Consider the following 27,957-nt stretch of genomic DNA (forward strand, 5'->3'; position numbering starts at 1 on the left):
AGCATCCCCAGGTGGGTTCCTTCAAATTCTGGCCCCCTCTCCCCTTGTTAAACCTTTTTCTGGCCCCCTTCTATAACGTGCGTCTTCTACCTAAACAAAGGGGACACACTCAAAAAGGGGGGGAAAACGCTTTAATGTGCGACTTATAAAAACGACATACAAGGGAGAGGTCTCGCGCTCACCGAGGACGGGCTCAGTCCTCGGCTCGCTTCTTTGCGTCCTTCAGCCAGCAGCACCCGGTGGGGGGGTTCCTGCTGCAGGGGGAGGGACAGGCTGCCGCGGGGGGAGCGCTGCCCCAGGGCGCAGGCAGCCCGGTTCCCCCCCTCCCCGCTGCTGCCCAGAGCTGCCTCCCCCCCCAGGCAGCAGTACTGAGAGGCTTTACGTGGGCGACTCATTCCTGCGTCTCCATGCTTTCCTCTTCCTCGCCTGTAGCGGGTTCTTCCTGATTCTCTTCTTCCTCTTCTCCTTCTTTCTTCTCTGGAGGCTTCTCATAAGCTTTCTCAGAAGGTGTCACTATCACTCCATCCCACGTGGACATTTCAGAAGCCAGGTCTGCAAAAACAGGGGTTTGGGGTGACCCAGAGCAGCGGGGACAACCCCCGTCCCCAGGATGTGCAGGGGGAAGCACACCACCACCACCCTGGGGTTTGAATCGCTTCTCCTCAGAGCCCTTAGCTTTCTCCAGCAACACGGAAAACCAGCCCTGTTACCCCCAGAGACGTTGACAGCTCGTGTGGATGAAGACCCAGGCAGAGGAAGCCCCACGCCTCACACCAGCCCCACTTACAGCTGGCGTCGCCCTCTTGGCCGAGGATTTTCCTGTAGCCTCCGTGAGAGAGGATCCGGACGAGCGTCTGCGCGGTGTAGCACACCATGTCCTGCGGGGACGGGGAAGAGTCAGAGCCTGGGCAGGATCTGGTCCCCTCTCCCGCAGCAGATGAAGCAACTGACCTGCTGTTCAAGGGTCATAACCGTGTGGACTCTGAAGTTTCCGCTCTCGCAGGGATCGGTGATACCCACAGATCCAGGGAGGAAGAGCCCCGCGGCCAGAATCTGAAGGCAGCGCCTGCGGGATGAGACATTTTGGGTTAGAAAATAGACTGTTCCAGCCAGAAAGTCTGCGATTAGCACATCTACGTGAGGAGCCTGCTTCGTCTCCGGGTCCCTTCAAGGCTGAGATGCCACCGCTTTGATTTGGAACGTTCGAAACTGAGACGGTAACAGGAATTTATATGAGCGAAGCGAAAGGCAACAGACCTGTAGGCGATGTTGAGAGCCAGGGGCTGCCTGGTGGGGTTGTTCATCACGGCGTAGTGCCCCTGAAGAGGTGAAACAAAGAAAGGAGGAGTTAGGACGAGAGCAGCTTCCCACAAGAATCTTGATCCTGCTGCAGGAGCTACGAGGAGCCGCTTTATGCCAGAACCCAGGGACGTGCAAGCAGCTAGGAGTCAGCTATGGCACGCCCGGCACGCCGTCGGCGTTCCCCCTCCTGCACTCACCAGCAGGTCCAGAATCCAGGGTGTGAGGGGCTCGAAGCCAGGGAACCGAATCCTCAGGTCTTTCAGCAGCCGGATTAAAACCTTCACCCTGGAGAAGATGGCAGGAGGGTTCGTAACATGTCTGGCACCTTCCTGCCGCAGGAACGGCTCTCCTCCCTCTGCCCCCTGAGATTATTTTGATCTCAGCGCTGCGGTTCCTGTTTAAAGCCAAACTCACGTGGACTGCGAAGCATTCTCCTCGAACCAGCGAGCGTGTCTGATGGCAGCCAGGGCGCTTTGCAGCACTTTGATGTCCACTGAAAGAAGCGGCAGAAACGCCCGGTTTTTTTCAACCGAAAAAACACCCCCCAAGGTTCACGCGCGGGGCAGAGCAAGCCAAGCTCTTACAGTGTAGTTCAGGGTCCAGCTTCCGGAGATTGGGTGGCACCGTGGTGATAAGGATCTTCACCGTCGCATCGGCCGAGCTGATCTCAAAGCCGGTTTCGTTGGTCAGCATGGTCAGGACTGGGGAGGAAGAAGAAGAATTCCTCGCGGAGGAGCCGGAAGATCTTACCGGCACCCGGGAAAGACCACGGATCTCAGCAGCGGTGCCCTTCCCCTTCGGACAAACCCCAAAGCTCAAGGGGAAACTCTCGCATCAGCCTACATCCTCCTCAAGCCCGTACGACAGAGGAGAGCGTCCCACCTTCGCTGGGGTCCTGCGCCCTCAGGCTTTCCACGACTTTGTTTCCCAAGGCCGCCACAGCTTCCACTAGGGAGGAGAAGCGGAAGAGGCAGTCAGAGCGGAGCTGAGCGCTGCGGTTCGGTCAGCGCCCGCGCAGCCGATACTCACGGGTGGGTAAGATTTTCAGAATCACAACCAGATCGGCCACGTTGTGCCCTGTCGTCATGGTGCCCTTCTTGTAGGAACCCACCTGACGAACCTCCTCGATTTGCTGTTTGAAAGAGCAAAGCAAAAAACAAAAAAAATTAGTGAATTTAATGCACATGCGACGTTTCTGGGAGTCACCGTGAATCTTTAATCCACTTTGCCCAGGTTTTGTAGCAAGAACACCAGCATCCCTCATGCCGAATCATCTCCCCACATAGCTTTTTCTTCCCCAAGCTCATCACTTTTGGACTCACCACTTCGAACGTTCCCGGTGCTACAATTAAATTGTCGATCACGTTGTTTATTTTGGTCACCAGAGAAAGAATGGAAGCCTGAAAATTAATTGGAGAGAGGTGGCGTTACCAGTTATCCGGTATCCAGAAATAATCTCATCTTTCACAGCACAACGCAGACAGCCCTGATGCGAGATATATAATAAACAGATAAAAGAAACATATTTAAAAATCACTGTCCAAGAAACTCCACCTGTATTTCTACCACAGTGCTTATTTCAGGGAGAAGTAATCACTTTTTAGGCTAGTAATAATTACTCCTGGCTGTGCTCTCTGAAGGCTAGTCTGTTTTTGCGTTCTCTAACGCTGCGGTAACATCCAGCCAAAGAATTTAAGGCAATTTTCTGCACAAAACCTGTTCAGCAGCGGTCGGAGCAAGATCCTGGTTTCTCTTCAGCAAGGCTTCACTGAAGGCAGTCTCATCGGCAGCGGGTTTTACGCGGGGAAAAGCCATTTCGCACTGAAACGGGATCAGATATCAGACTGCAATGCCCAGAAAAAAAAACCAGACTTTGTTTCAACCCACTCATCAGCAAAATTTACTCCATTTTTTTATTCTCCAGCGCTCATTTCCTTTGTGATTCCCCATCGTGCTTTTTGACTTCTTGCTTTTATAATTTCACGTTATTCTAAGGGAGGGAGAGCAGCTGCCTGTCCTGCCCGTGCTCCGACAGGAACGGCAAGTCTTCCAAAACGGCAATTGCAACTACAGGGTGCGGGACAGGGCAGATCTAATTAAGAATGGGTCTGTCGAGAGGGTTTTTATTAATTATATCACAGTCCCTTAAGAATAACAGCCTTTGTCTGCAGGTAGCCGGAACCTTCCGGTTGCTATGAGGGGATTTATAGCCACAGGGCCTGGAAGGCAAAAGTAAGTGAACTTGTCACGTGTCAGTAAAAGGCAGATGCTCGGCAGGAGGAGGAAATTATTTCCTCCTATAAAAAGGTGCTGCTGTTGGTCCTTGCGAGGACCAACACGGGAAAAGAGCCCGGAGAACATCTGACAGCTATCGGAGTAACCCACGAGGTTTGCGTTACGGAGAGCTGACAGCAGGGAGGGTCTGGGTGCGTGAGGTGCCTTGAAAAGCAGAAAACCCCTCAATCTAGGCATTTATTTTGTTGTGATTATTACTCAACTGCATCCTAGTCATCCCGTCTGACACAAGTACTCCGAACAGAGACAGTAAGAAGATCTATTTCGGGTTAGTTACTGAACCAACAGCGTTTTCTGTGAGCTCCTTTACTCTGGCTACGCTAAACAAAGTCAAACCATCAAAGTCAGCACATGAGGGTTTTGTTTTTTTTTTTAAGATGCATCTTTAAACAAGGAAAAGTCCCGCAGCTGTTGCCTGCAAACAGCTCCGTAGGAGAGGGTTACTCACGACATAGAAATCAAAGGGGATGTGCGGCACAAAGGGCCGGAACCTAAAGGGGGAAAGAAAAAAAAAAAAAAAAACTTTATTCTCTGTAGGGATGTCTACCCGCTCGCCACCGTGTTCGTCGTCACCGAACGCCCCCTCCCCGTCACCGTTTCGTGGAGGATTGTTCCCGAGACGTGAGAAAGACCCTACAGAAACAGGAAAGGTTCTTCATAACCCCCCTCACGATAACTAACCCCCCCCCAGCCCCGGTGCGATCGGGCAGTGGCCGTTCACCGGGGGGCTTCCCCGCGCCCCCAGCGCTCCGAACCCGGCCCGCAGAGGCCGGCACCCCCCCGACCCCCTCCCCAGCTCTACGCCTCGCCGTTATCCTACGCTACACTGCCAGCTAAAGCCCCGGTGTCTGCGCCCCGGCAGCTCGCCCCCACGGGCGGCCGCAGCCCACCCCCTAGGCCTGGCACGCTAGAGAGCCACCCTCGCTAAAGCAGAAGCCAGACTCGCCCACTGCCAGGGCCTCCCCTGGAACCAAAGCGTCCGCCACGGCCTCTGCCTCGATCGCCCCTGCGGAAGAGAGAAGGGGAACGGCGTTAGCGGAGCGGGGCGGGCGGGGGGGGGTCCCCTCATCCCACCGCGGGCAGCCCGCGCAAGGCCCGGGCCCTGCCTGAGGGACCCCAGCACCTCCCCACGGGCTCCAGCCTCGCCCCGGAGATGCCCGGGCGTCCCGTCCCGCCCGCTGCCCACTCCGCGGGGCAGAGACCCCCGGCCCGGTCCCCGCGTACCTCATGGCTCCGCCGCTCCGAACAATGAACGCCGCTGTGGAGACCCCGCCGGGCTGCGCTACCGGAACTCGTAACAACCCGCTCGCCTATTGGTTCCCGCCCGCCGCGAGTCCGCCCACTGGCGGCACTTCTCCGCGAATCATTGGCTCAGTCAACCATCAATCCAAGGCGGAGGTGGGAGGGGTGACAGCGACCGGTCATGGCGCTGGCGACACGCGCGCGCGGCGGGCGGCCGCTGGAGGGGGCGCGACGTTCATGAATGGAGCGGCTGGGGAGCTCAGCGCGCATGCGTACACGCGGAATACGTACCTATAGCTCGGATAGGAGATCGCCTACCAGGCAGCAGAGTGGCGCAGCGGAAGCGTGCTGGGCCCATAACCCAGAGGTCGATGGATCGAAACCATCCTCTGCTAGCAACAATTTTTTAACCCACTCCCCCGCGTGTCCTCTCCTCATTAACACCTTAATTAATTACTTTAATTTTTGCCGCCGCTTCTGGCCTTCCATAATACTCCTTCCCGGCGAGACTGACCTGGTGCAGCCTTGTCCGGCACGGCGGGGTACGGTACGTTGGAAGCGTCCCCGGACGGCCGGTTTCACGCGTGTCCCTGCAACGCTGTGCGTGACCCGGGGCGGGAGCGCCACGCGTGTTCTCGAGGGCTGTGCACGTCCCCGGGAGCCAAGCGTGTCCCCAAAAGGCTGCGCATGTCCCGGGGCGGGAGCGCCGTGCGTGTCCCCAGATCCGCGCGTGTCTCTGGAACCACGCGTGTCACCCGGAGCCACGCGTGTCCTCCAGCGCTGTGCGTGTCCCCCGGAGCCGGGCAGCTCCCGGAGCGGCATCCGCCCAGGGTAACCTCCCCCTTCCCCCGGGGCTGCCGTGACCGGGACACGGGGCAGGGGCTCCCACGATGGCACGGAGAGGTACCCGAGCCCCCACGGAGCCCACCCGGGGCCGCCCGAAGCCCGGCAAGGCGGGGGGGGGGTGTTCCGTGGGGACGGGATGGGGTCCGGGGCAGCGGGGTGTTCCCTTCCCCGTGATGAGTTTGTCAGGTCTCAGCCCCCCACGGGCGACCGTGTCATGGGAAGCGGGGGGGGGGGGGGGGGGTGTTGTCGCAGCACCCGGGTGTCAGCGGTGTCGCGGAATGTCGGGGGTACCGCTGCCACCCACCACCGGCGCCATCCCACCGCCCCCGTTTCCCACGGGTGGGGATATCCACACCCACCACCGGGCGGCCCCATCCTCCATCCCGGTCCTCGGTGGATGCCGTGGGGGCGGGAGGGAAGGAGTTAAGTTCGGTGTGGATGATAACGGCCCTTTGTGTCACCGGGGGGGGGGGGGGGGGGGGGGGGAGGAAGGGCTCAGCCCCGCCGCGGGGGGGGGGGGGGAAAAGCCACTCTCCGTGGGCGATGCTGGCGGTGCTGGCCGTGCTCTGCGGCGCGGTGACGGTGGCGGCGGCGGTGACACCGGGGACGACCGCGCTGACTCTAGCGGTGGTGTTACCAGAACGCAACCTCACCTACCCGTGGGCTTGGCCACGAGTGGGACCGGCGGTTCGTTTAGCCGCCGCCGCCGTTAACGCCCGTCCCGATTTATTACCCGGGTTTACCCTACGATGGGTTTTCGGTAGCAGCGAGGATCGACACGGGGTTTGCTCCGAAATGGCCGCGCCGTTGGCCGCCGTCGACCTACGGCTCGCTCATCACCCCGCCGCGTTTTTGGGACCCGGTTGCGTCTATACGGCGGCGCCGGTTGCCCGCTTTACCAGCCACTGGCGGCTTCCACTAGTGACGGCGGGCGCCGAAGCCCACGGCTTCGATGATAAACGGGAGCAATTCGGTTTGACCACCCGCGCCGGTCCCAGTCACCGTAAACTGGGTGAACTGGGCGTGCAGCTCCATCGTCGTTTCAACTGGACCCGTCGGGCTTTACTGGTTTACTGGGACGAGAAGGTGGACGACCGGCCGTACTTCTTTGCCGCCGAGGGGCTGTACGTCCAGCTGCCCACCCTGCGCAACCTCACCGTCCTGGACGTCGTCTTCCGCGACGGCGGCAACTTCTCCTTCATCATCCAGGAGATCAAGCAGAAGGGACGCAGTGAGTGGCGGGGACACGCTCACGCGCGCACGCACGCCGGTGGCGGGGGGGGTTGAGCGTGCCGTGCACCGGCGTGGGGAGGGGGGCGCGGGGCTGCGGGGCGGGCTGGCGGGGGGGGGGGGGATGCCGGTGCGGTGCACGGGTGGGCGCGGGTGTGCGTGGCTCTACACAGCTCTGCACGGGTGGGCACGGGTGTGCGCAGCTCTACACGAGCGTACATGGGTGTGCACGGCTCCACGCGGGTGTGCCCGGCTGTGCACGGCTCTACACGGCTGTGCAAGGGTGCTCACGGCCGTACACGGGTGTGCACGGCTGTGCCCGGGCGAGCACGGGGGTGTGCGGTTCTACATGAGTGTGCAGGGCTGTGCGTGGCTCTACACGGCTGAGCATGGGTGTGCCTGGGTGTGCACGGCTCTGCCTGGGTGTGCACAGCTCTGTCCGGGTGTGCACAGCTCTGCCTGGGTGTGCGCGGGTGTTTACAGCTCTACTCAGCCGTGCCCGGGCGTGCACAGCTCTGCCTGGGTGTGCACGGCTCCGGGTGCGCACGGCTTTGCACGGCTGTACACGAGCACGCTGCATGACCGTACACGCGTGTGCCGCCCCGGCCCCACACCCTGACCTCCCCCCCACCCACCCCGGACCCCCACCCTGCGCCATGCCCCACCGGGAGCTTCCCCACCCATCCCGGTGGCCTGGGCTGGCTCCGTCCCCGTCCCCGTCCCAGTCCCCGCCAGTCGGAGCCGTCCTGGGTGGCACCAAGGGAGCGGGTGCTGGCACCGGGTGGGTGGCGTCCGGCCGTCCCCAGCCTCGCCATCTTGCTGCTTCGCCTCGACGGGTGCTGTTTTGGGGTCCCACGGTCCTGGTGGGTGGCACATTCCGGGCAGCACCCCGTGCCCAAGGGGACCGTGGCGGTGGGGTAGACGGCACCCACCGGGGTCACCACGCCGCTGGGAATCAATCTCTGCCGGCGATCTGGGCCGCAGGGAGGAGGAAACGGAGTTGGGAAAACAGGAAACCTCGGCCTGGCGCCCACGACGGAGGGCAGAGGCGGGCAGGGCACCGGGGGGGGGGCAGGCAGCGGGGTTCAGGACCCCCAGCTCCCCAGCATCCCGCTCGGCGGCACGACCCACCGCACGTCCCCTCCCGCGTTAACCGGTGACACCCCCCCACCCCGGGATGCTGGGCTGGGGGGGTCTCGGGGTCCCCCTGGGGATGCAGCGGAGGGGGGGGGGGTTGAGGGGGGAGAGGACTCGGGGTGCCATGAGCCGTCTCACCCCGCGCAGTCATCTACGTGTGCTGCGCCCCGGAGACGCTGCGGGAGCTGATGCTGCAGGCGGGACGCGAGGGGCTGACCCGCGGCGACTACGCCTTCTTCTACATCGACATCTTCGGGGCCAGCCTGCAGGGCACCCGCTTCCCCGAGCCCCAGCGGCCCTGGAAACGGGGCGACCGCCACGACGCCAGCGCCCGGCAAGCCTTCGAGGTGAGCCCCCGGCGCTCTGCACGGGCACCCGCGCGCACACGCGTGTGCGCGTGTGCACGGGCACCCACCCGCGCGTGCACACCCCGGCGCGGGGAGCGGGACCGCGGTGGGTGCCGGAGGTGGCGGAGCAGCCCCCCGTCTCCCTCCTCTGCTGGCAGCCACCGAAGAGGAAGGAAACGAGATTAATGGCTCCGGGTCCCGGCTCCGGCGTTGCCTGGAGCAGAGACTATTAATAGACGTGGCAGAGGGGGACCCCCCATCCCTGGGGGGGTTCGGCTGGCCCTGCTGCCAGCCCCTCTCCCCCCCCATCCCAGGCCGTCACCATCATCACCTACAAGGAGCCCGAGAACCCCGAGTACCGGCCCTTCCTGGCGCGGCTGAAGGAGGAGGCGCTCGCCCACTTCAACTTCTCCATGAAGGACGGCTTGGTGGGACACGGCGGGATGGAGCTGGGAAAGCTGGGGGGGACACGGGGCTAAGGGGGCATGGGGGGACCTGGGGACAAGGGGACATGAGATGGAGCTGAGGACATGGGGACATGGGGTGGAGCTGGGGACAAAAGGACAAGGGGGCATGGGACGGAGCTGGGGACATGGGATGGAGCTGGGGACAAGGGGATGTGGGATGGAGCTGGATCTGCTGGGGGACACGGGATGGAGCTGGATCTGCTGGGGGACATACGGTGGAGCTGGGGACAAAGGGACAAGGGACACGGGATGGAGCCGGGGACACAGGATGGAGCCAAGGCTGCTGGGGACAAGGAGCTGCGGGATGACCTGTGGCTGCTGGAACGAGGGGACAGGGACCCCCGGCTGCACCCCATCCCTGAGCCACCTCGGTGCCTCCAGATGAACTTCATCGCCGCCGCCTTCCACGACGGGGTGCTGCTCTACGCCCAGGCCGTCAATGAGACGCTGGAGCGGGGCGGCTCCATCACCAACGCCTCCGCCATCACCCGCCAGATGTGGAACCGCACCTTCTACGGTGAGCCCCGTCCCCGTCCCGGCTGGGTGCTGCCTGCCAGGCACCCACCTGCCCCACTCCCAGGGTGATATTTTGGGGTGTCCCCCCCATCCCCTCACCCTCCATCCCCAGGCGTCACCGGCTTCCTGAAGATCGACGAGAACGGGGACCGGGAGAGCGACTACTCCCTGTGGGACATGGACCCCGTGCGGGGGGACTTCCAGGTGAGCCCCGGCGCGGGGGCAGCCGGTCCCGTGGGGCGGTCGGGGGCCTCCTCCCACCCATTTCTTGCCCCCCCCCTCCCCCCAAGATCGTGGCCAACTACAACGGCACCACCAAGAAGATCCAGATGGTGCCGGGACGCGAGATCCAGTGGCCGGGGAACACGGTCCCCTCCGATGTCCCCCCCTGCGGCTTCGATAACAGCGACCCGCTGTGCCGCAAAGGTGAGCGGTGTCGGCAGGGTGGGGGGGACACACGTGAGACCCCCACCCCTGGCACCCGCCAGCCCCTCACCGTCATCCTCTCGCTCTGCAGCCAACCTGTCCACCCTGGAGGTCCTGTCCCTCGTGGTCAGCCTGATCCTCCTGGCCATCACCATCACCTCCTTCTTCATCTACAGGTGGGGGTGCCGGGGTAGGGGAGGGTCACCCCGAGATTGTGCTGCCATCCCCGGAGGTGGTGGGGCCGGGGGGGGACACACAGACATGCGGGGGTCTCATCCTGCCCTCCCGGCTCAGGAAGCTGCAGCTGGAGAAGGAGCTGGCGGCCCAGCTGTGGCGTATCCGGTGGGAGGACGTGCAGATGAGCAGCTTGGAGAAACACCTCCGGAGCGCCGGCAGCAAGCTCACCCTCTCCCTGGTGAGCACCCAGCCTGTCCCCAGCCCTGCCACGGGGACGGGGACCGGGGACCGGGGACCGGGGACCGGGCTCACTCCATGTCCCTTTCCCCAGAGGGGCTCCAACTACGGCTCGCTGATGACCGCGGAGGGGCAGTTCCAGGTCTATGCCAAGACGGCGTATTACAAGGTGTGGTATACCCACCACCCGATGGGCACCCACCACCCAATGGGCACCCACCACCCCGACGGGCACCCACCACCCCGATGGGCACCCACCACCCCAACGGGCACCCACCGCCTGATGGGCATCCATCACCCCGACGGGCACCCACCACCCCAATGGGCACCCACCACCCCAACGGGCACCCACCACCCGATGGGTATCCATCACCCCAACGGGCACCCACCACCCCAATGGGCACCCACCACCCCGATGGGCACCCACCGCCTGATGGGCACCCACCACCCCAATGGCACCCACCACCCAATGGGCATCCATCACCCCGATGGGCACCCACCACCCCAATGGGCACCCACCACCCCGATGGGCACCCACCACCTAATGGGCACCCACCACCCTGATGGTGACCCATCCCCTGATGGGCACCCACCACCCTGTGTCTCCCCAGGGTAACCTCGTGGCCGTGAAGCACCTCAACCGCAAGCGCATCGAGCTGACGCGCAAGGTCTTATTCGAGCTGAAGCACGTAGGTGGACCCCGGCTCGGCGCCACGCGGTGGGATGGGGGTGCCCTGCCCGCTGTCCCTTGGGTGGGGTGGGAAGTGCCGTGATCCTGGTCCCACACCTTGCTCCCCCCTTAGATGCGGGATGTCCAAAACGAGCATCTGACCCGCTTCATCGGCGCCTGCACCGACCCCCCAAACATCTGCATCCTGACCGAGTACTGCCCGCGCGGGAGCCTCCAGGTACCGCAGGGTCCCAGCTCCTCGTCCTGGTGGGACCCTCTCCCTCCAGCGCCCATCACCCAGCGTCAGGGCTGCCCAGAGCTGCTCTGCTGGTGCCCGGGGTGGGAGGGAGCTGACCGCAGTGATACCGTCCCCCATCCCGGGACCGTCCATGGTGGGAGGACAGCAATGTGACCCTCATGTCCCCAGGACATCTTGGAGAACGAGAGCATCACGCTGGACTGGATGTTCCGCTATTCCCTCACCCATGACATCGTCAAGGTAATGAGGTGGTTCCCACAGGGCACCCGGTTCCCATGGGGGGGGTCCCCCAATTCCCATGGCTGGGGGACATCCAGGTCCGACCGCTCTTCGCCCTGCCAGGGGATGCAGTTCCTGCACAACGGGGTGATCGTCTCCCATGGGAACCTCAAGTCCTCCAACTGCGTGGTGGACAGTCGCTTCGTGCTGAAGATCACCGACTACGGGCTGGAGAGCTTCCGCGTGGCCCCCGACAGCGAGGACTCCCACGCGCTCTTCGCCAGTGAGCACCCTGCTCGTCCTCCCCCACGCACCTCCCTCCCCAGAGCAACCCCTGCCCGGGGTCCCCGCCCAGCCTGAACCCCCTCCCTGGTGCCACCAGAGAAGCTGTGGACGGCACCCGAGCTGCTGCGGATGGAGTCGCCGCCGGCCCGCGGCACGCAGAAGGGCGACGTTTACAGCTTCGGCATCATCCTGCAAGAGATCGCCCTGCGCAACGGCGTCTTCTACGTGGAGGGGCTGGATCTGAGCCCTAAAGGTGAGGGGGGGAGCTGGGGTGATGGTGCCAGACATCTGTTGATGGGTGGTTGGACCAGCTGATGGGTGCTTGGCTCTGCTGATGGGTGCTTGGCTCTGCTGTGATGGGTTCTTGGACCTGCTGATGGGTGTTTGGCCCCACTGTTGGGTGGTTGGACCAGCTGATGGGTGCTTGGACCTGCTCTGATGGGTTCTTGGACCAGCTAATGGGTGGCTGGCCTCGCTAACGGGTGGTTGGACCAGCTGATGGGTGCTTGGACCTGCTCTGATGGGTTCTTGGACCAGCTAATGGGTGGCTGGCCTCGCTAACGGGTGGTTGGACCAGCTGATGGGTGCTTGGACCTGCTGATGAGTGCTTGGACCAGACGATGGGTTGTTGGCCTCACTGATGGGTGCTTGGACCTGCTGTGATGGGTGCTTGGAACTGATGGATGGTTGGACCAGCTGTTGGGTGCTTGGCCCCACAGAGATCATCGAGCGGGTGAAGAGTGGGGAGCGCCCCATCTTCCGCCCCTCAGCCAACGTGGGGTGCCACATGGAGGAGCTGGGCCAGCTGATGCAGCACTGCTGGGCCGAGGACGTCCTGGAGCGCCCCGACTTCAACCAGATCAAGATCCAACTCCGCAAGTTCAACAGGTACCTCCGCCTCCCCCAGCCCCGCAGGCGATGGGTGACCCCAAAAAGGGTCCCAGGGTGGGTGCTCACCCCCTGCCCGCAGGGAGAGCAGCAGCAACATCCTGGACAACCTGCTGTCGCGCATGGAGCAGTACGCCAACAACCTGGAGGAGCTGGTGGAGGAGCGAACCCAAGCCTACCTGGAGGAGAAGCGCAAGGCTGAGGCTCTCCTCTACCAGATCCTGCCCCAGTGAGCACCGGGGGGGGCCCCGGCCCTCTGTGCAGCCCCCCACTGCTGAGCACCCTTTGGGGCTGGGGGTGTTTGGAGGGACCCCAAGGACCCCCATGTTGCTTGGGGCTGGGGATGCTTGGAGGAACTGGGGACCCCCCCCCACCCCAGATTGCTGCATGGCTCAGGGACCCCAAGGAGCCCCCAACGTGGTTCAGGTCTGGGGGTGCTCGGAGGGCTGGAGACCCCAAAGACCCCCTGCCATGGTACCTCAAGGGGCCAGGGATGACCCCAGACCCCCAGCACGACTTGGGGGTGGGGGTCCCCAAAGGTACCAAGGACAACCCCGGTCCCCCAGCATGGCTCAGGGCTGGGGGGGGTCCTCAGAGGGCTGGACACCCCAAGGACACCCCCCCCCCCCCCAGCACAGCTGGAGGCTGGGGAGGAGTTTGGGGGCTGCGTGTACCCCTCCCTGATCCCCCCCCCCCTCCCCGCACCCCCAGCTCGGTGGCGGAGCAGCTGAAGCGGGGGGAGACGGTGCAGGCAGAAGCCTTCGACAGCGTCACCATCTACTTCAGCGACATCGTGGGCTTCACGGCGCTGTCGGCCGAGAGCACCCCCATGCAGGTGGTGACGCTGCTCAACGACCTCTACACCTGCTTCGACGCCATCATCGACAACTTCGACGTCTACAAGGTGAGGACGCGCGCGCGAACGCGTGACGCCGGACACCCGCGGCGTGTCCTCGGTTGGCGCGTGTGTGCGTGTGCGTGTGTCCCACCCAGGTGGAGACGATCGGGGACGCCTACATGGTGGTGTCGGGGCTGCCGGTGCGCAACGGGAAGCTGCACGCCCGGGAGGTCGCCCGCATGGCGCTGGCGCTGCTGGACGCCGTCCGCTCCTTCCGCATCCGCCACCGGCCGCAGCAGCAGCTCAAACTGCGCATCGGCATCCACACGGGTCAGTGGGGACGGGGACACGGCACCCACGGGGGTCAGTGGGGATGGGGACGGGGACACGGCACCCACACGGGTCAGTGGGGATGGGGATGGGGACACGGCACCCACGGGGGTCAGTGGGGATGGGGACACGGCATCCACACGGGTCAGTGGGGATGGGGATATGGCACCCACGGGGGTCAGTGGGGATGGGGATGGGGACATGGCACCCACACGGGTCAGTGGGGATGGGGATGGGGACACGGCACCCACGGGGGTCAGTGGGGATGGGGACACGGCATCCACACGGGTCAGTGGGGACGGGGACACGGCACCCACGGGGGTCAGTGGGGATGGGGATGGGGACACGGCATCCACACGGGTCAGTGGGGATGGGGACATGGCACCCACGGGGGTCAGTGGGGATGGGGATACAGCACCCACAGGGGTCAGTGGGGATGGGGACGTGGCACCCACGGGGGTCAGTGGGGATGGGGACAGGGACACGGCACCCACACGGGTCAGTGGGGATGGGGACGTGGCACCCATGGGGGTCAGTGGGGACAGGGATGGGGACGTGGCACCCACAGGGGTCAGTGGGGATGGGGACAGGGACACGGCACCCACACGGGTCAGTGGGGATGGGGACGTGGCACCCATGGGGGTCAGTGGGGACAGGGATGGGGACGGGGCACCCACAGGGGTCAGTGGGGATGGGGACAGGGACACGGCACCCACACGGGTCAGTGGGGATGGGGACGTGGCACCCATGGGGGTCAGTGGGGACAGGGACGGGGACACGGCATCCACACGGGTCAGTGGGGATGGGGACGTGGCACCCACGGGGGTCAGTGGGGATGGGGACGGGGACACGGCATCCACACGGGTCAGTGGGGATGGGGACGTGGCACCCACGGGGGTCAGTGGGGATGGGGACGGGGACACGGCATCCACACGGGTCAGTGGGGATGGGGACGTGGCACCCACGGGGGTCAGTGGGGATGGGGACGGGGACACGGCACCCACGGGGGTCAGTGGGGACGGGGATGTGGCACCCACACAAGTCAGTGGGGACGGGGATGGGGACATGGAACCCACATGGGTCAGTGGGGTGTGGGGACGTGGCACCCACGGGGGTCAGTGGGGACAGAGACACAGACACAGCACCCATGAGGGTCAGTGGGGTGTGGGGACGTGGCACCCACGGGGGTCAGTGGGGACAGAGACACAGACACAGCACCCATGAGGGTCAGTGGGGTGTGGGGACGTGGCACCCACACACACCGGCAGGGATGGGGGGCACAGGGCACCCGATGGGGTGGGGGGACACCCAGCCCTTCCACGGACCCCAGGGACAGGGCAGGGGCCAGCAGCACCCAGGGCCCAGCGGGGGTGGGAGCCCCAGCGAGGGGGGGCAGGCTGGGACTCGGGGGGGGCTGGGGGGGCTCACTGGGTGTCCCCAGGACCCGTCTGCGCCGGCGTCGTGGGGCTCAAAATGCCCCGGTACTGCCTCTTCGGGGACACGGTGAACACGGCCTCGCGCATGGAGTCCAACGGGGAAGGTGAGGGGCTGGGCACCCATGGGTGCTGACGGGGCTGTGTCTGGCCGGGCACCCATGGGTGCTGATGGGGCCGTGTCTAGGCCGGGCACCCATGGGTGCTGACTGGGCCGGGCACCCATGGGTGCTGAGGGGGCCATATCTGGGCTGGGCACCCATGGGTGCTGACGGGGCTGTGTCTGGCCGGGCACCCATGGGTGCTGATGGGGCCATGTCTAGGCCGGGCACCCATGGGTGCTGACTGGGCCGGGCACCCATGGGTGCTGAGGGGGCCATATCTGGGCCGGGCACCCATGGGTGCTGAGGGGGCCATATCTGGGCTGGGCACCCATGGGTGCTGACGGGGCTGTGTCTGGCCGGGCACCCATGGGTGCTGATGGGGCCGTGTCTAGGCCGGGCACCCATGGGTGCTGACGGGGCCATATCTGGGCTGGGCACCCATGGGTGCTGACGGGGCTGTGTCTGGCCGGGTACCCATGGGTGCTGACGGGGCTGTGTCTAGGCCGGGCACCCATGGGTGCTGATGGGGCCATATCTGGGCCAGGCACCCATGGGTGCTGATGGGGCCATATCTGGGCTGGGCACCCATGGGTGCTGACGGGGCTGTGTCTGGGCCAGGCACCCATGGGTGCTGACTGGGGCGAGCACCCATGGGTGCTGACGGGGCTGCCTCCCGCCAGCCCTGAAGATCCACATCTCGGCGGTGACCAAGGCCGTGCTGGAGGAGTTCGGCTGCTTCGAGCTGGAGCTGCGGGGGGACGTGGAGATGAAGGTGAACCCCGATGCCCCCACAGCCCCTGCCCCCCCGATGGCTGCCACAGTGGGGTCCCCCCAGCTGGGTCCCCCCTCTGCATCCTCATCCCACAGCCCCGCTGGGGCAATGGGCCCCCCCTGCACCCCAACCCCTGGGGCAATGGTCACCCCTGCACCCCAACTCATAGGGCAATGGGCCCCCCCTGCACCCCAACCCCTGGGGCACTGGGACCCCCCTGCACCCCAACTCCTAGGGCAATGGGCCCCCCCTGCACCCCAACCCCTGGGGCACTGGGACCCCCCTGCACCCCAACTCCTAGGGCAATGGGCCCCCCCTGCACCCCAACCCCTGGGGCACTGGGACCCCCCTGCACCCCAACTCATAGGGCAATGGGCCCCCCCTGCACCCCAACCCTTGAGTCAATGCACCCCCCCCGCACCCTGACCCCCAGGGCAATGAGCACCCCCCTGCACCCCAACTCCCAGGGCAATGGGCCCCCCCCTGCACCCCAACCCTTGAGGCAATGCTCCCCCCCCACACCCCAACCCCCAGGGCACTGGGGACCCCCCTGCACCCCTTGACCCCAGCCCCCCCTCTCTCGCAGGGCAAGGGGAAGGTGAGGACGTACTGGCTGCTGGGGGAACGGGGGGGCAGCACCCGGGGCTGACCCCCCCCCCCCGACCCCCCCACCCAACGACACCCGGGCCCCCGGGGCTGTTCCGGCACCGCCGCCAAGGCACCCCCAGACCGGGGACCTGCGGGGGGACCCCACCAGCGGCCGGGGGCTGCCTGTACCCCCCAACTGCACCACGCTCCCCACGATGGACCCCGACTGCTCTGGGGGAATGGGGGGGGACACACAGACACCCCCACACCCCCACACCCCCCCCCATCCAGTGGCCTCATCCTGCCGGGGGCACCGGCGGCGAAGCGGTGGGGGGGCCGGGGTGGGGGGACACGGGGGGGCCGGGGACACCCCCGGAGCCCAGGCGGGGGTGACGAGAGCTCGGAGTTTTGTAATAAAGCTGGTGTGTACGCACTCGCCGTGGGGGTCAGTGGGGTCCCCCTGCGCCCCCCCCCACCCCACTGCACCCCACATTGGGTGTCCGGTCCCACTGCGGCACTGGGTGGCCCCGGGGGTCCCACAGCGGCCCAGGCTCCCTGCGGGGGGGGGGGGCCGGGGGGGCTTTGCAAAAAAGGGGGGGGGGGGTGTCTTTTCGGGGGGGCTGCGAGGCCAGAGGAGCCGGGATGGGGTGGCTGTGCAGGGGGGGCTGGGGGGGCCCCGAGGTTCGCGGGTGGGGGCCGAGAGATCCCCGGGTGCGTGACCGTGCACATCCTGGGGGGGTCCTGGGGGGGGTCCCGGCCGTGCGCGCCCCAGGGGTTCCCGGGGGGGTCCCAGGGGGTCCGGGTGTTCTCAGGGGGGTCCCAGGGGGTCCTGGGGGTCCTGGCCGTGGGGTCCCACGGGTGTCCGGGGGTTCCCAGGGGGTCCTGGGGGTCCCGGCCGTGCCCGTCCCGGGGGGTTCCCAGGGGGTCCCGGGGGTCCCAGGGTTCCCAGGGGTCCCGGGGGGTTCCGGGGGTCCCGGCCGTGCCCGTCCCGGGGGGTTCCCAGGGGGTCCCAGGGAGGTCCCAGGGGGTCCCGGGGGTCCCAGGGTTCCGGGGGTCCCGGCCGTGCCGCCCCGGGGGGGCCCCGCGGTTCCCGGAATGCTCCGAGGGTCCAGACCCCGCCCCCGCCCCCTCATTGGCCGAGCAGCCCTCCGCGACCCCGCCTCCTCCAGGCCGGCTGCCCGCGCTGTCACTCCGAGCCGTGTCCCTATTGTCATTGGTCAGAAGACGGGAGGGGGCGGGCGCTTCCGGCCACCGGGCGCTTCCTCTTCCCGCCGGGCCCTGCCGTCCCTCTCCCAGTGACTTCCGGTCGGTGGCGCTGGGCGGGGGGTGCGGAGCCGCCGCTCCCCTCCCCCCGGCACCGAGACCCCCCCCCCGCCGCCCGGCGGAGCCCCCCCCGCCCCCCACCCACCCCCCCCGGCGGCAGCCGCAGCGCCCGCCCTGCCCTGCCTTGCCCCGCACCGCACCGGGGGACCTGTCACCCCTCCGGTCACCCCCCCGCGGCGGGGCCCCCCCGGGACCCCACCCGGGGGCCTCCACCCCTCCCCCCCCCCGGGCCTCCTCTGGCACGGCCGACGGGGACCCCCCCCCCCCTTCTCCGCCCCGGGACCCCCCGTCCCCACACCCCCCCCCCCCCCCCGGGATCCCTCTGCAGCCCCCCCTCGCCTCCCGTAGGGCCCCCCCGTAGCACGGGCCCCCGGCACGGGTCCAGGCCGCAGGCCCCAGGCCTGCCCTAGTCAAAGAGCAGCCCCTCCACCCCTGCTAAGGGGAGGCAGCACCCCGTATCCCACCCCCCCCCCCCCCCCCGGTCCGGGGTGAAACCCCTGAGGAGCAGACAGGGGGGACCCTGTGTCCCCACCCCCCCCCCCCCTACTGCTTCCCAGTGCGGGAGCGGGGGGTGCTCCGGAGGGGGGGTATTTCCCACCACCACCCCCCTCCTCACCCTCCCACGAGGAAGAGCTGGGTGGGGGGGGATTGCCAAGCAAAAAGGGGGGGCTCTTCTGAGGCCAAGCCCCGTGGATAGGGGCTGCCCTCCCCCCCCCCCCCGCCCCAGCCATGGAGATGCAGAAGGGGAAGGGGGGAACAGCAGGAGGAGGAGGGAAGTTGCTGGTCTCCACTCTTCTGGATGCCAAGGATGAGTTGGAGGAGGTAGGTGCCTGGGGCTCGGGGCAGGGGGGGGCTCTGGGGGGGGGGTGCAGTGTACAAAGCTTGCCTCACGCCTTGAGCCCTGCCAGGACTCATCTCTCCAGTGCCTGGCAAACTTTCTGACCCGTATTCGCCAGGCCCCGAATGACACAGCTCTGTCCTGCTTCCCGTTGAGCTTTTCTTCCCGCACCGGGAAAAAGAGAGTGGTTCTTTTACAGGTGGGGAAGGTTTGGGATCTCCGTGGGATAAGTGGGATCTGGTCCTGGTGTGGAGAAGAGCCGGTAACGCGGGGACCCGGGCGAGGCGGACGCATCGCTCAGGTCCTCTGTAACGCTGATTTACACCCGGCTCGCAGGGTGAAGTCGGCGAGCGGTCAGGGATCTTCCTAAAGCTGGTGTAGGGCCGGCTTCCCTGGTGCCACGGGGGCGGCGATGCTCTCGTGAACTGCTAGACTTGTGGGAGAGACCGGTTATTTATCGTGTGATGGAAACGAATGTATTTGGGGCTCGTGGAATGGTGCAGAGAGGGGAAAAACAAAATAAAAAAATCATACTGGCTTTCAGTTGCAGGAGAAAAACAGGGTGGTAACTGGAGTAACTAGGTCTCAAGGTCTGGAAACTGTCCTTTGCTATTTGGAGCGTATTTATGTTCCTTCAAAGCACTCGTCGGTTGCCGTGTGTGTTTTGGGTCCTGTCCAGGTCTGGACAGAACGTTCCCAGCTTCGGACCCGTGCAACTCTGCAAGCCCGGCATGGCCAGGAGCTTCGGTTGGGCTGGAAAATCGGCTCTAGGCTACCGAAGCACATCTTCTGGGGTCCGGGTCGCTCTCACCCGGATCTTTCCCTGACAGCATCGGGTCTGGGAAGGAGCCACCGCAAGTCGGCGAGTGCGGTGGAGCGCAGGTTTGGTGATGGTGATGTATCCGGGCAAACGCAGGTACCAGAAGATGACTTTCCAGAGACGAGCCTTGCTTAACCGGCAAGCCTTCCTCCCGTGCCTCTCTTAAACCACCGGAAAGCAGCACTTTTGACTAAAAGCCCAGTTAGTTGGGAGAAACTGGTTCGGGTATTAATTATACTCCTGAGCGCCGATGGATTTACTGTCACAAGTTTTGTGTTTCTTGCGTTACGGACTCCAACAAACAGGAAACGGAGCGTACGCAGGAAAAACCGTGCGTGATCATTGCGCGTCAAGTTTTCGCGGTAAACAGGCTGCCGTGTTTTGGGGGGGGGGAACCTCCTCCGGTCTTTCTCTCTAGCAGTGGTCAGAGCTGCTGGTAGCAGTAAGTTGAACACATCTGTTTTGGGGAGAAAGAGGCGATCGGAAGGACTGAAGTGCGTAAAAATATATCTCGTACCTGGCGTTAGCACGAAGAAATCGTCATCTCAATCCGTTGTGTGTTTTGGTAGAGGCGGCAGAGCGTTTTATGGGAACGTGAACCATTAAACTTGCTCAAACGTAGAAATATTGTTTTCAAATAACCTGCAGACCTGGCAGCAGCGAGTTGGTGCGTCTCCCGTTTATCCCAAGAAGGGAATTACCGGAGCCCGATCCTGCGAGTCCGTCAGCAGGTCTCAGATCAAAGACATTATGTGACGCTGAACTTCCTTGCAAAGCTCTTCTGGTGGTTCATTGGCTGCATTATCTGCCAACAAGTTGTCTTATTTCTCACTGGGATTTTTCTAACTCTGTTTTTCAGCCGCTGGATCTTGTCCTCCCTTTCAAATAATTCATCTGCTTTAGATTTGAGATTTTCATGGGTTTTGCCCCATTGCTCTTTCATAATGCCATCGCTCGGCCTGGAACAAAGCCGGTTTCACAAAGGCATTATCTCTGCATTACTGACCAGTACATCTTCTTTCATATTGCCTTGGAGTGGAGAACTGTTGACCCCTTTCTCAATAGCTTCTTCGCTGGGGCCCCTTTGATATGCAAAGGAGTTGCTAATCAGTTCTGTAATCGGTGTGATGTGTTTGCATTTTAATCAAGAAGTGACTGTGTAGAAATAACCTTCTTGTAACCTGCTTATTGCCCGTCTTAGACTGCGTTCGCTGCTTTTCCCTGCTGCAAACAGGTCACCGCTCCATTAACTGCGGGCTCTGAAGAAACTCCAGGAAAGCGAGATCTCATTTTGCCAGCTGCCGGTGACCATCGAGTCGCTGCCGTGGCCGGAACGATCCCGGCCGGCTCCGCACAGCTCTGGCGTGGAAGCGGTGGCACCGGCAAAGGCAGCAGAGCGCATCTCCCTCGAGCCGTTTATGGAGGAGTTTAATTTAGAACAGCGTCTCGCCGCGCAAGTCGTAGCGTGAGAGCGAGACCCCGGCGCTAGAGGAGCCCTGCGGTCGAGCCGCTGTTGTGCCGGCAGCCGGGAACTCTGCTCTCCGCCTGTTTGCGGGCTCTCGGTTCTCATCGCTGCCGCGAGAGCACGCGGCGAGCCCGTGGGTCCGTGTGGCCCTTCTGTCGCCGTCCCTGAGGTGGCACCACAAGGTGGGGAGAAGATGTGGCGTGTCTGGAGTCACACCGCTCTGCTCATGCCCTACGTGAAGAGAGCACAACTCTCTGATTTCTCTCGAGCTGAGTGGAAGCCTTTGCCATTCGCTTCTCCGGTATTTTTGTGCCCCGCGCTGTTGTAACTTGTCAGTCCTGACTTTGTGGCTCTTCCCGTCACTTCATCTCTCGGGGTGCTTGCGTGCAAACATCTGCTCCTGCTGTTTATTCTCAACCAGAAGTTGCTCAGATGTTAAGGGACAAGAACAGAAGGTTTTCCAGGCCGCTGCCCCGCGGCCCAGGGTTCCCTCACGGACGGGACCGACGGGTCTTGCATTGCGGAGCTGCTGGACAACAGGCTCCAGCTTTTCTGCGCCAGGATCTGGGCACAGCTCATCGTTTTGGGGTGCAGCTCCGCTCTCAGAGCAAGGATTGACAACCCTGCCTCAAATTCAGCCTTTGCACGGCTGCGTCTTGGCCTCGTATCAACGTGACATCGGTATTAGTATCGCTGAATAGTCACACATTTACTTTTTGGCTCTTTGAGCGGTGTCAGAAGAGCATTTAAAACCCCAGCCTGTGAATAAATGAACGTTGATCAAGCGATAGCTTCTCCAGCTGGCAGGAGGTTCGAAGCCTTGACGTGAGCCAAGAACGGCTGTTGCGTCGCTGGCTGTTTTTCTGTCCCTCCAGGTGTTTGGGTGGGGGTTAAAGCAGCCTCTGCTGTATCTTGTCTTGTGCTCGAGTGTACGTGTTCTTCCAAATTTGTGATGTTTGGCTTTTCTCTGTTTCAGAGACTAGAAAGATGCGTGGGCATCGTGACTTCGCTAACCAACGGGCTGTCAGAGAGGGAAGCTAACGATGCCCTCAACGCTCACGTAAGTGTCATCTCCTTCAGGGATGAGAAATCCTGCCCGGATGAAATAATTTGTGGTGTATTCTACCTGTGCAGATCTCTGAGAGAACGGGCGCACAAGTTATTAGCAAGACACAAAGAACAGGCAGATACGAAGAGGCTGGGGAACGGAGCCTGCTGTGCTCTCGCGGCTCTCAGACTGTCAAGGATTCCCAGAGCTGTTCTGATTAAAAGACAAAACGACATCGCGGCTTTAATCCCTGTCTAGTCACCTTTTTGGAAGCCGACCTGCAGTGCAATTTCTTGCTGAACTTTGGCTCTGAGTGCGTCTCTCTCCCAGCGTACGGGTGTTTCCGTGTGCGTGCACGCACGCAGGAGTCCGTCACCACGCGCGTGCTGCTGGCGTTTGCGTTTCTCGTGTATTTTTGTGCTCCTGCGCTGTTCCGATCAGCTTTTTCCTGGCTTCCGAACAGCCAGACTCCAGACCACTGAAAAGGGCAGGTTCAGCCTTTCTATTGAGGGACGGAGCATTTATTTCTAACTCTGCATAGCCTTAAAATACTTGCCAGCAAGCTGCAGATGTTACCGTATAAGGAAAACCGTCGCGTGACGTTAATGGGCTCTCAGACGTGTTGGTTGCATTTTTTTCCTCCCCAGAACACCTTGGGCTGTTAAGAGTCAGCGGTACAAAGTTGTCTTCCCTTAATGGGAAAAGGTCGGCGACCCAGGCTGGATGTCAGGGCTCTGAAGCTCATGAAATGCTTTCCCGCTTGGATGAACAGGTTGTAGGAAAGGCTGTAAGAGCAGCCTGGGCAGGTCCCCGGCCGTGGGACAGGGCTTGGGGATCTGCTGCTCTTTTTCTCTGGGGGTTTGTTGCCCCTCAGTAATGAGATATCCTGAAGTGCTGCAACTAAAATCACCTGAAAGCTCTCAGGACCCAAGAGATTTGCACCAGCATTAACGTGGCAACGGGATAAAAATGTTAGGGAGAGCCTGTATGTTTTCTGTGTTCCCTTGTCATCGCGTTTTGAATTCCGTGCGGGCTGCTGGGTGCTCCGTTGACCGCCCATTTGGTGGGCTCGTGAGGGTTTTCCTCCTCCTGTTGCTTTACTGACCTTCCTCTAACGTCCCGTCTCACCCGCTCACCGATGGCACTTGTGTTTTTCTCTCTCAGATATGTAAAGGAACCCCCCAGCATGAGGAAATCTGCCTGGGTCTTTTCACTCTGGTCTTAACCGAACCCACTCAAGCACAGAAGGTAAGGCAACGCCTGCGCCCGTCGTAGGTGCGAAAACTTTGTCCACGAGAGATTTTTTTGCTTTCCAGGCAGCCGGGGATTCGGAGCTGTGGAAGTTTTGGTTCTCGCGCAGGCGTCGGAAGGCGCCTGGCCGGAACGCTCGGCGCTGAGCAGTGTTTATTGTAGCAGGGCAATGACTTTGCTTGGACCGTTCCTGGTTTTGTTGTGTCCACGTGGCACAAGGGGCCACAGCAGCTGCTGCTCAGCGGAATGCAGATACTGCGACTGGGGAAGGGAGCTCGGCTGGGCTCTTTCACAGCCCTAGAATTAATTGTTTTTCACTGTGGGAGGCAAATACTGATTCTTCAAGAAACTGTAAGGCCCGTCCCTGTTTCTGCCTTGTTTTTGGAGGCCCAGAACGGATTTGCGTGCTGGAAGTCAGATGTAGATGTCTACAGAAATAATCACCTAGACTATAGAGGAGGAACATGTTCAATTCCTAGAGAAAATTGCTTTTTAGCAGTGCACCTCTATTAATTTCACAGCCCGGATTTAATTTTTAAGTAACTCTCTTTAACGATGCTGTAAACTGTGATTTTTTTTTTTTTATTTTGATTTTTTTTTTTAAATTGTAGTTACTCACCTACAGGAAGATGAATGTTTTGTATTCTAAAGACCTTGGATGTGGATTTGGCGCTGTTGCTACAAACTGGGGCGCTCGGGCAGGGAGTTGAAAATGATATTTTGTTATAGAAACCAGACCTGTTTGTAGCAGCTACAAGGAAAAAACAAAAGCACTGTTGGAAGGGCCGCGCGTGGCGAGCGATACCTGGGGGGGGGTCCGTGTTTGGATGCGTTTTGGTTAATAGGTGTTGAACAGAATTTGAAGTGGACTCTCGAAGTCGGCAGGGTCTGGCGCGAGCACGTCCGAGTGGCGTGCCGTTAGGGATGCTCTGTAAATCCCGGCGCTGTGCTGGACCGAAGGTGACTCATGCAATATTCTCTCTTGATTTAATCACTGCTGCGAGGGCAGAGCTTTCTCCACCAAAGCAATAGATCTGCATTAGCTCCCAGAACTCATAGCTGCTTTGGCATTGCTAGAGGAGACGGTCCTTGTCAAGGAAGGTACGGCTCCATTCCCCAGAAATCACCTCTTGAAAGCAAAGCACGCTTCTCCTGGGACTGCTTACGGTGCTGGCACGAGTCGCGTTTTGGTTAGGTGGTTGCGTTTTGCTCTGTCTCCTTGTTGACTTTCCCCAAAGCCTGACCGCGGAGTCCCCAGCCCTGCTGTCCTTAGGCTCTGGCCTGATTCTGCCTCGTGCGCTGAGCATGGGACTTGTAAACCTGGAGAAGCCGAATCCAGCTGAGGCTCGGAGCACACATCCTTGCAAGGGGCCGGGATAAACCTGCCCGGCACCTTTCCTCCGGGAAAAGGGAGCGACGGGGAGGGAGCGATCTGGCTCCCTTGTGACCGAGCTGCTGGCAGGCACCGACGCCGTCTCCGAGATGGCAGACTGGGGGTATGATTTGCTGCTCATGGCCACGTTAATTAGAGGTGGCTGGTCCTCCTGCTCTTGTCGGATCTGCTCTTTGGAGCAACGTTACTTTTCTTAGGGAGTAATTGGATCTGCTGGGCCCTGATGTCATCTGTTGCTGCCACCTGCCCTGCATCCAGACAGCAAGGACAGGAAGCCAGTCAGTGATTTTTCTACCAGGCTTTGGGGGGAAATTACTCCTTGCCTTTGCTCCCTGCCTACGAAGAGGGGTTAATGTTTGCCTGACATCACGCTAAGGCGTCTTGCGAGACTCTTGAGAGAGCTCTGAGATCGTCACGCAGAGGGCAGAGCTCTGCTCGTCCTCCAGCGAGAAGCTCGCAGCTCCAGGACGCCCAGCCCAGCCAGCCCCCATCGTCTGCCGTCGCCGTTCCCGCCTCTGGTCACAGGTGAGGATTCGCAACCTCAAGTGTCAGCATGGGAACATCGAGCCCAGCGAGGTTGGTGTGGAAGCGGTACAGCTCTGAGTCACGCATACCCCACGAGGCTTCACCGTCCTCCTGGGACCTGTTGTTTTGCCAAAAAGAAAAAGAAAAAAGGGATATCGTAGCTGGCCGTGTTTGCATTCATCTTGTATTTCTTCAGCGGATCCGGCTCGTCTCACACGGTGGCCTCGCTGTCCCCCAGCGAGGCGCGTGGAGAGGTGGAGGTATCAACCCTTCCTGGAGAAGCTGTTTAAAACACATCTCCCTTCTTGGGAGGGGGCTTGAGCTGCCCCGTGCGCTCGCTGATGGATTAAAGAAATGGTGGCACAGCCCTCCCCTCGCTCAGCGGAGGATCGGCTGAAGCACGCAGGTCTCCTTCTCCCCCTTTGCTGTCATGACACTCCAGCCAGGAGAGATTAGCTGTGCTAAACTTGTCCGGCTGTGAGGAGGGACGCTTGACCGCCTTCAAATATCAAAGTGACAGCAACTGATCCCTCAGATTTCCCTCCTCCGCCTGGCACCTCTCACTTTAATTAACGCTCTGCTCCGGGATCAGAGTGCACGGAGCCCTCCCCACGGATGAGCACGGCGCTTCCCTGACATCTCCTCCGGCGTCTGTCCGCCCTGTGCCTCTTCTGCCCTGGTGCCGAGCGGGGTGCTCCTCCACTCGACGGCTGTTTTATTTTTCTTCTCCCTTCATTTAAAGCGAACATTTATCATTTGTTCCTTCCTGTTAATTAAACGGCCTGTGCGAGTGGCGGCTCCAAGCTGCCAAGAGCGGAGAGGAGAAGATGGATTGTTCGCAGCCTTGGCAATAATCAAGAAATTCAGGTTTTTTCCCCACCCCCTCTAGCTGTTGGAACCCTAAAATTTTTCTCCAAGCGCCTTCCTTTGGATTATTGCTTCCATCCTTGTGCCGGAGGCTGTTAGTCCAGTCTGACCCGTCTAAGCAACTGGTCGGTGACACGCCGTACTGCTGTGACCCTGATAAAATGGGACTGGTTCTCCTCTGGCCGCTTGTACTTTGGGCCAAGGATCAGCGACATCGTAGGTGCGGTTGAAGTTCAGGTTTTCTGCGGTGTTTGCTTGTGGGATTTGAGGAAATATGTGGTGAGCAACGTGAAGAGCTGCCAAACTTCCCTAGGTGATAGGATTATGGTGTCCTTCCTACTGCGACTTAAATACTCAACCAGAAGTAAACCCCTTGGAGTGGCTCTTCTAGCTGTTTGTTCCAGCGCTTCTCCTGAGGGTGCTGCCAGAATCAGCCCAGCCCGTCAGGAAATAATCCACGCCGTCAGGGCCGTATCACAGGACCTCTCGGTGGCTTTAAATGCAGATGTGGACACCGCACCTCGCACACGTACGACAGAAAACCAAAACTTAGATGTTTCACCCAAAAAAAGCGTGAATTCTTTGAACGCAGAAGCTACAGAGCACCAAGTAACGCTTCGAAGATGAAAAATGTTCATCTCGCTGCCGCTCCTAAGGGTGCGGAAATGCACCTGCCTGTGAGAGGGAAGTGCCAGGGGCGATGGGGGGGTCGTAATCCTGTTGTCGAGGCAGGATCCAGGCAGGATTGGGACCTGACAACGCCAGCATTTGCCAAAACGAAGTAAAAAAACTTTGAGTCTGGGCAAATCACGGGGGAACTGGCGTCCTGTGTGCTCCCGGGCCGGCTGTGTCCGGAACCGGCTCTGTCCCCTGTGTTTTCCCATCGGGGTGATGGATGCCTTTCTTTTTTTTCGAAGCTGATGCAGCCAGGGGAGATGATGTGCGTTCCTGGCCAGGTAGTCGGCTGTGTGGAGACTTTGAGTCTGGCTCTGCTTTGTGGGTATTCATTTAGCGTTTCAAAAGCAATTAAAGGCCCCAAAGAGTCTACACCTCTTGGATTCTGGGGTTTTTTGGTTTGTTTGGGATTATTTATTTATTTATTTATTTAATTTTATACGGTGCTATGTGAAAAAGAGAGGGAGAAAGCCTGAGCACAGGGAGCCTAATCAAAGAGATCTTTTGAGGCCTCATTAACTCTCAAAAGGAGGATGCAGAGACCAGACCCCTGCTCTCTGGAATATCATGACATTTACTGGCACAAATTAACATTCATGCAGAACCACTTAGCAAATTACTTCCTAATCGCCCTCCACCCCCTGCTGTCCTGACCGTAGGGGAAGGGAGAGCCAGCACCTTTGCTCTCTGGCCAACATTTTGTCTGGCTGCTGATGGCAGATGGGAGCGGAGAAAGTCCTTCCTTTCCCTCCGATGGTTCCCTCGTCCCATAGCACAGCCCCACCAAATCCGCTGGTTTGGACCTCGGGTAGGTTGTCAGGATTTCTAACCCCAAACAAGCCAATGTGGTAGCGTGGTTTTGAGCCGGACGGTCTCCGAACTGAGTTCTGCCTGACCTTGGAAGTCTTGTGTGAGCAGGAGCGGGTGGCATGGGGATGATCCGCCTCCGTTCCTGCATCTCCGTGGAGCTCCGTGTTGAACCAGCATCCATCGTAGTGACCTCGAGTCCTGCAGACATCTTCAGTGCGGTTCCGGTTGTCGCTGGTGCCGGGCAGATTGGAGCAGCGGGTCCCTTAAGTGATCTGGTTGTGACTGTTTGTCAACCGATGCTTCCTGAAGGACCGTTGTCTGTTTTGTCTCTCTG

The 27,957-nt window shown here is 61.6% G+C and overlaps 3 protein-coding genes across 8 annotated transcripts in view; 2 read left to right on the forward strand and 1 right to left on the reverse strand.

The window, feature by feature from the left end:
* Window positions 1-101: 101 nt before the first annotated feature.
* On the reverse strand, window positions 102-4,896 carry ILF2 (interleukin enhancer binding factor 2). 5 transcript variants are annotated; one of them, XM_054806375.1, is made up of 15 exons: window positions 4,822-4,868; window positions 4,544-4,603; window positions 4,046-4,088; window positions 3,019-3,123; window positions 2,625-2,702; window positions 2,332-2,434; window positions 2,185-2,250; window positions 1,887-2,003; window positions 1,717-1,795; window positions 1,500-1,587; window positions 1,258-1,319; window positions 952-1,066; window positions 788-878; window positions 383-552; window positions 102-254 (listed from the first exon to the last, which is right to left on the reverse strand). In XM_054806375.1, exons 1-14 carry the CDS (start codon window positions 4,824-4,826, stop codon window positions 392-394), a joined length of 1,173 nt encoding a protein of 390 aa, XP_054662350.1. In that variant the 5' UTR covers window positions 4,827-4,868; the 3' UTR covers window positions 102-254; window positions 383-391. The 5 variants fall into 5 exon arrangements, with proteins under 5 accessions (XP_054662350.1, XP_054662351.1, XP_054662353.1 ...); XM_054806376.1 differs by having other exon boundaries at window positions 116-251; XM_054806378.1 differs by lacking the exon at window positions 102-254 and having other exon boundaries at window positions 261-552; window positions 4,046-4,087; window positions 4,561-4,603; window positions 4,822-4,896.
* Window positions 4,897-6,203: 1,307 nt separating this feature from the next.
* On the forward strand, window positions 6,204-16,984 carry NPR1 (natriuretic peptide receptor 1). Its single transcript, XM_054806318.1, has 21 exons — window positions 6,204-6,916; window positions 8,200-8,399; window positions 8,714-8,827; window positions 9,248-9,383; window positions 9,495-9,586; window positions 9,673-9,808; window positions 9,900-9,984; window positions 10,103-10,223; window positions 10,317-10,391; window positions 10,834-10,911; window positions 11,026-11,130; window positions 11,320-11,391; window positions 11,494-11,653; window positions 11,753-11,908; window positions 12,375-12,543; window positions 12,626-12,772; window positions 13,255-13,447; window positions 13,537-13,711; window positions 15,153-15,251; window positions 15,929-16,020; window positions 16,607-16,984. The coding sequence occupies exons 1-21, from the start codon at window positions 6,229-6,231 to the stop codon at window positions 16,667-16,669; spliced, it is 3,156 nt and encodes a 1,051-aa protein (XP_054662293.1). The 5' UTR covers window positions 6,204-6,228; the 3' UTR covers window positions 16,670-16,984.
* Window positions 16,985-18,122: 1,138 nt separating this feature from the next.
* Window positions 18,123-27,957, forward strand: part of INTS3 (integrator complex subunit 3) — a 41,472-nt gene continuing 31,637 nt past the window's right edge. Inside the window, exons 1-3 of one of the 2 annotated variants that reach the window (XM_054806320.1) lie at window positions 18,123-18,753; window positions 22,031-22,114; window positions 23,267-23,350. In XM_054806320.1, the coding sequence (XP_054662295.1) occupies window positions 18,661-18,753; window positions 22,031-22,114; window positions 23,267-23,350 (261 nt within the window). In that variant the 5' untranslated portion in view covers window positions 18,123-18,660. Of the gene's footprint in view, window positions 18,754-19,390; window positions 21,865-22,030; window positions 22,115-23,266; window positions 23,351-27,957 lie in introns of those variants that run through there. The other variant, XM_054806321.1, reaches the window with a different exon arrangement.

Source organism: Grus americana, chromosome 29 (assembly GCF_028858705.1).
Source record: "Grus americana isolate bGruAme1 chromosome 29, bGruAme1.mat, whole genome shotgun sequence".
NCBI classification, from domain to species: Eukaryota; Metazoa; Chordata; class Aves; order Gruiformes; family Gruidae; genus Grus; species Grus americana.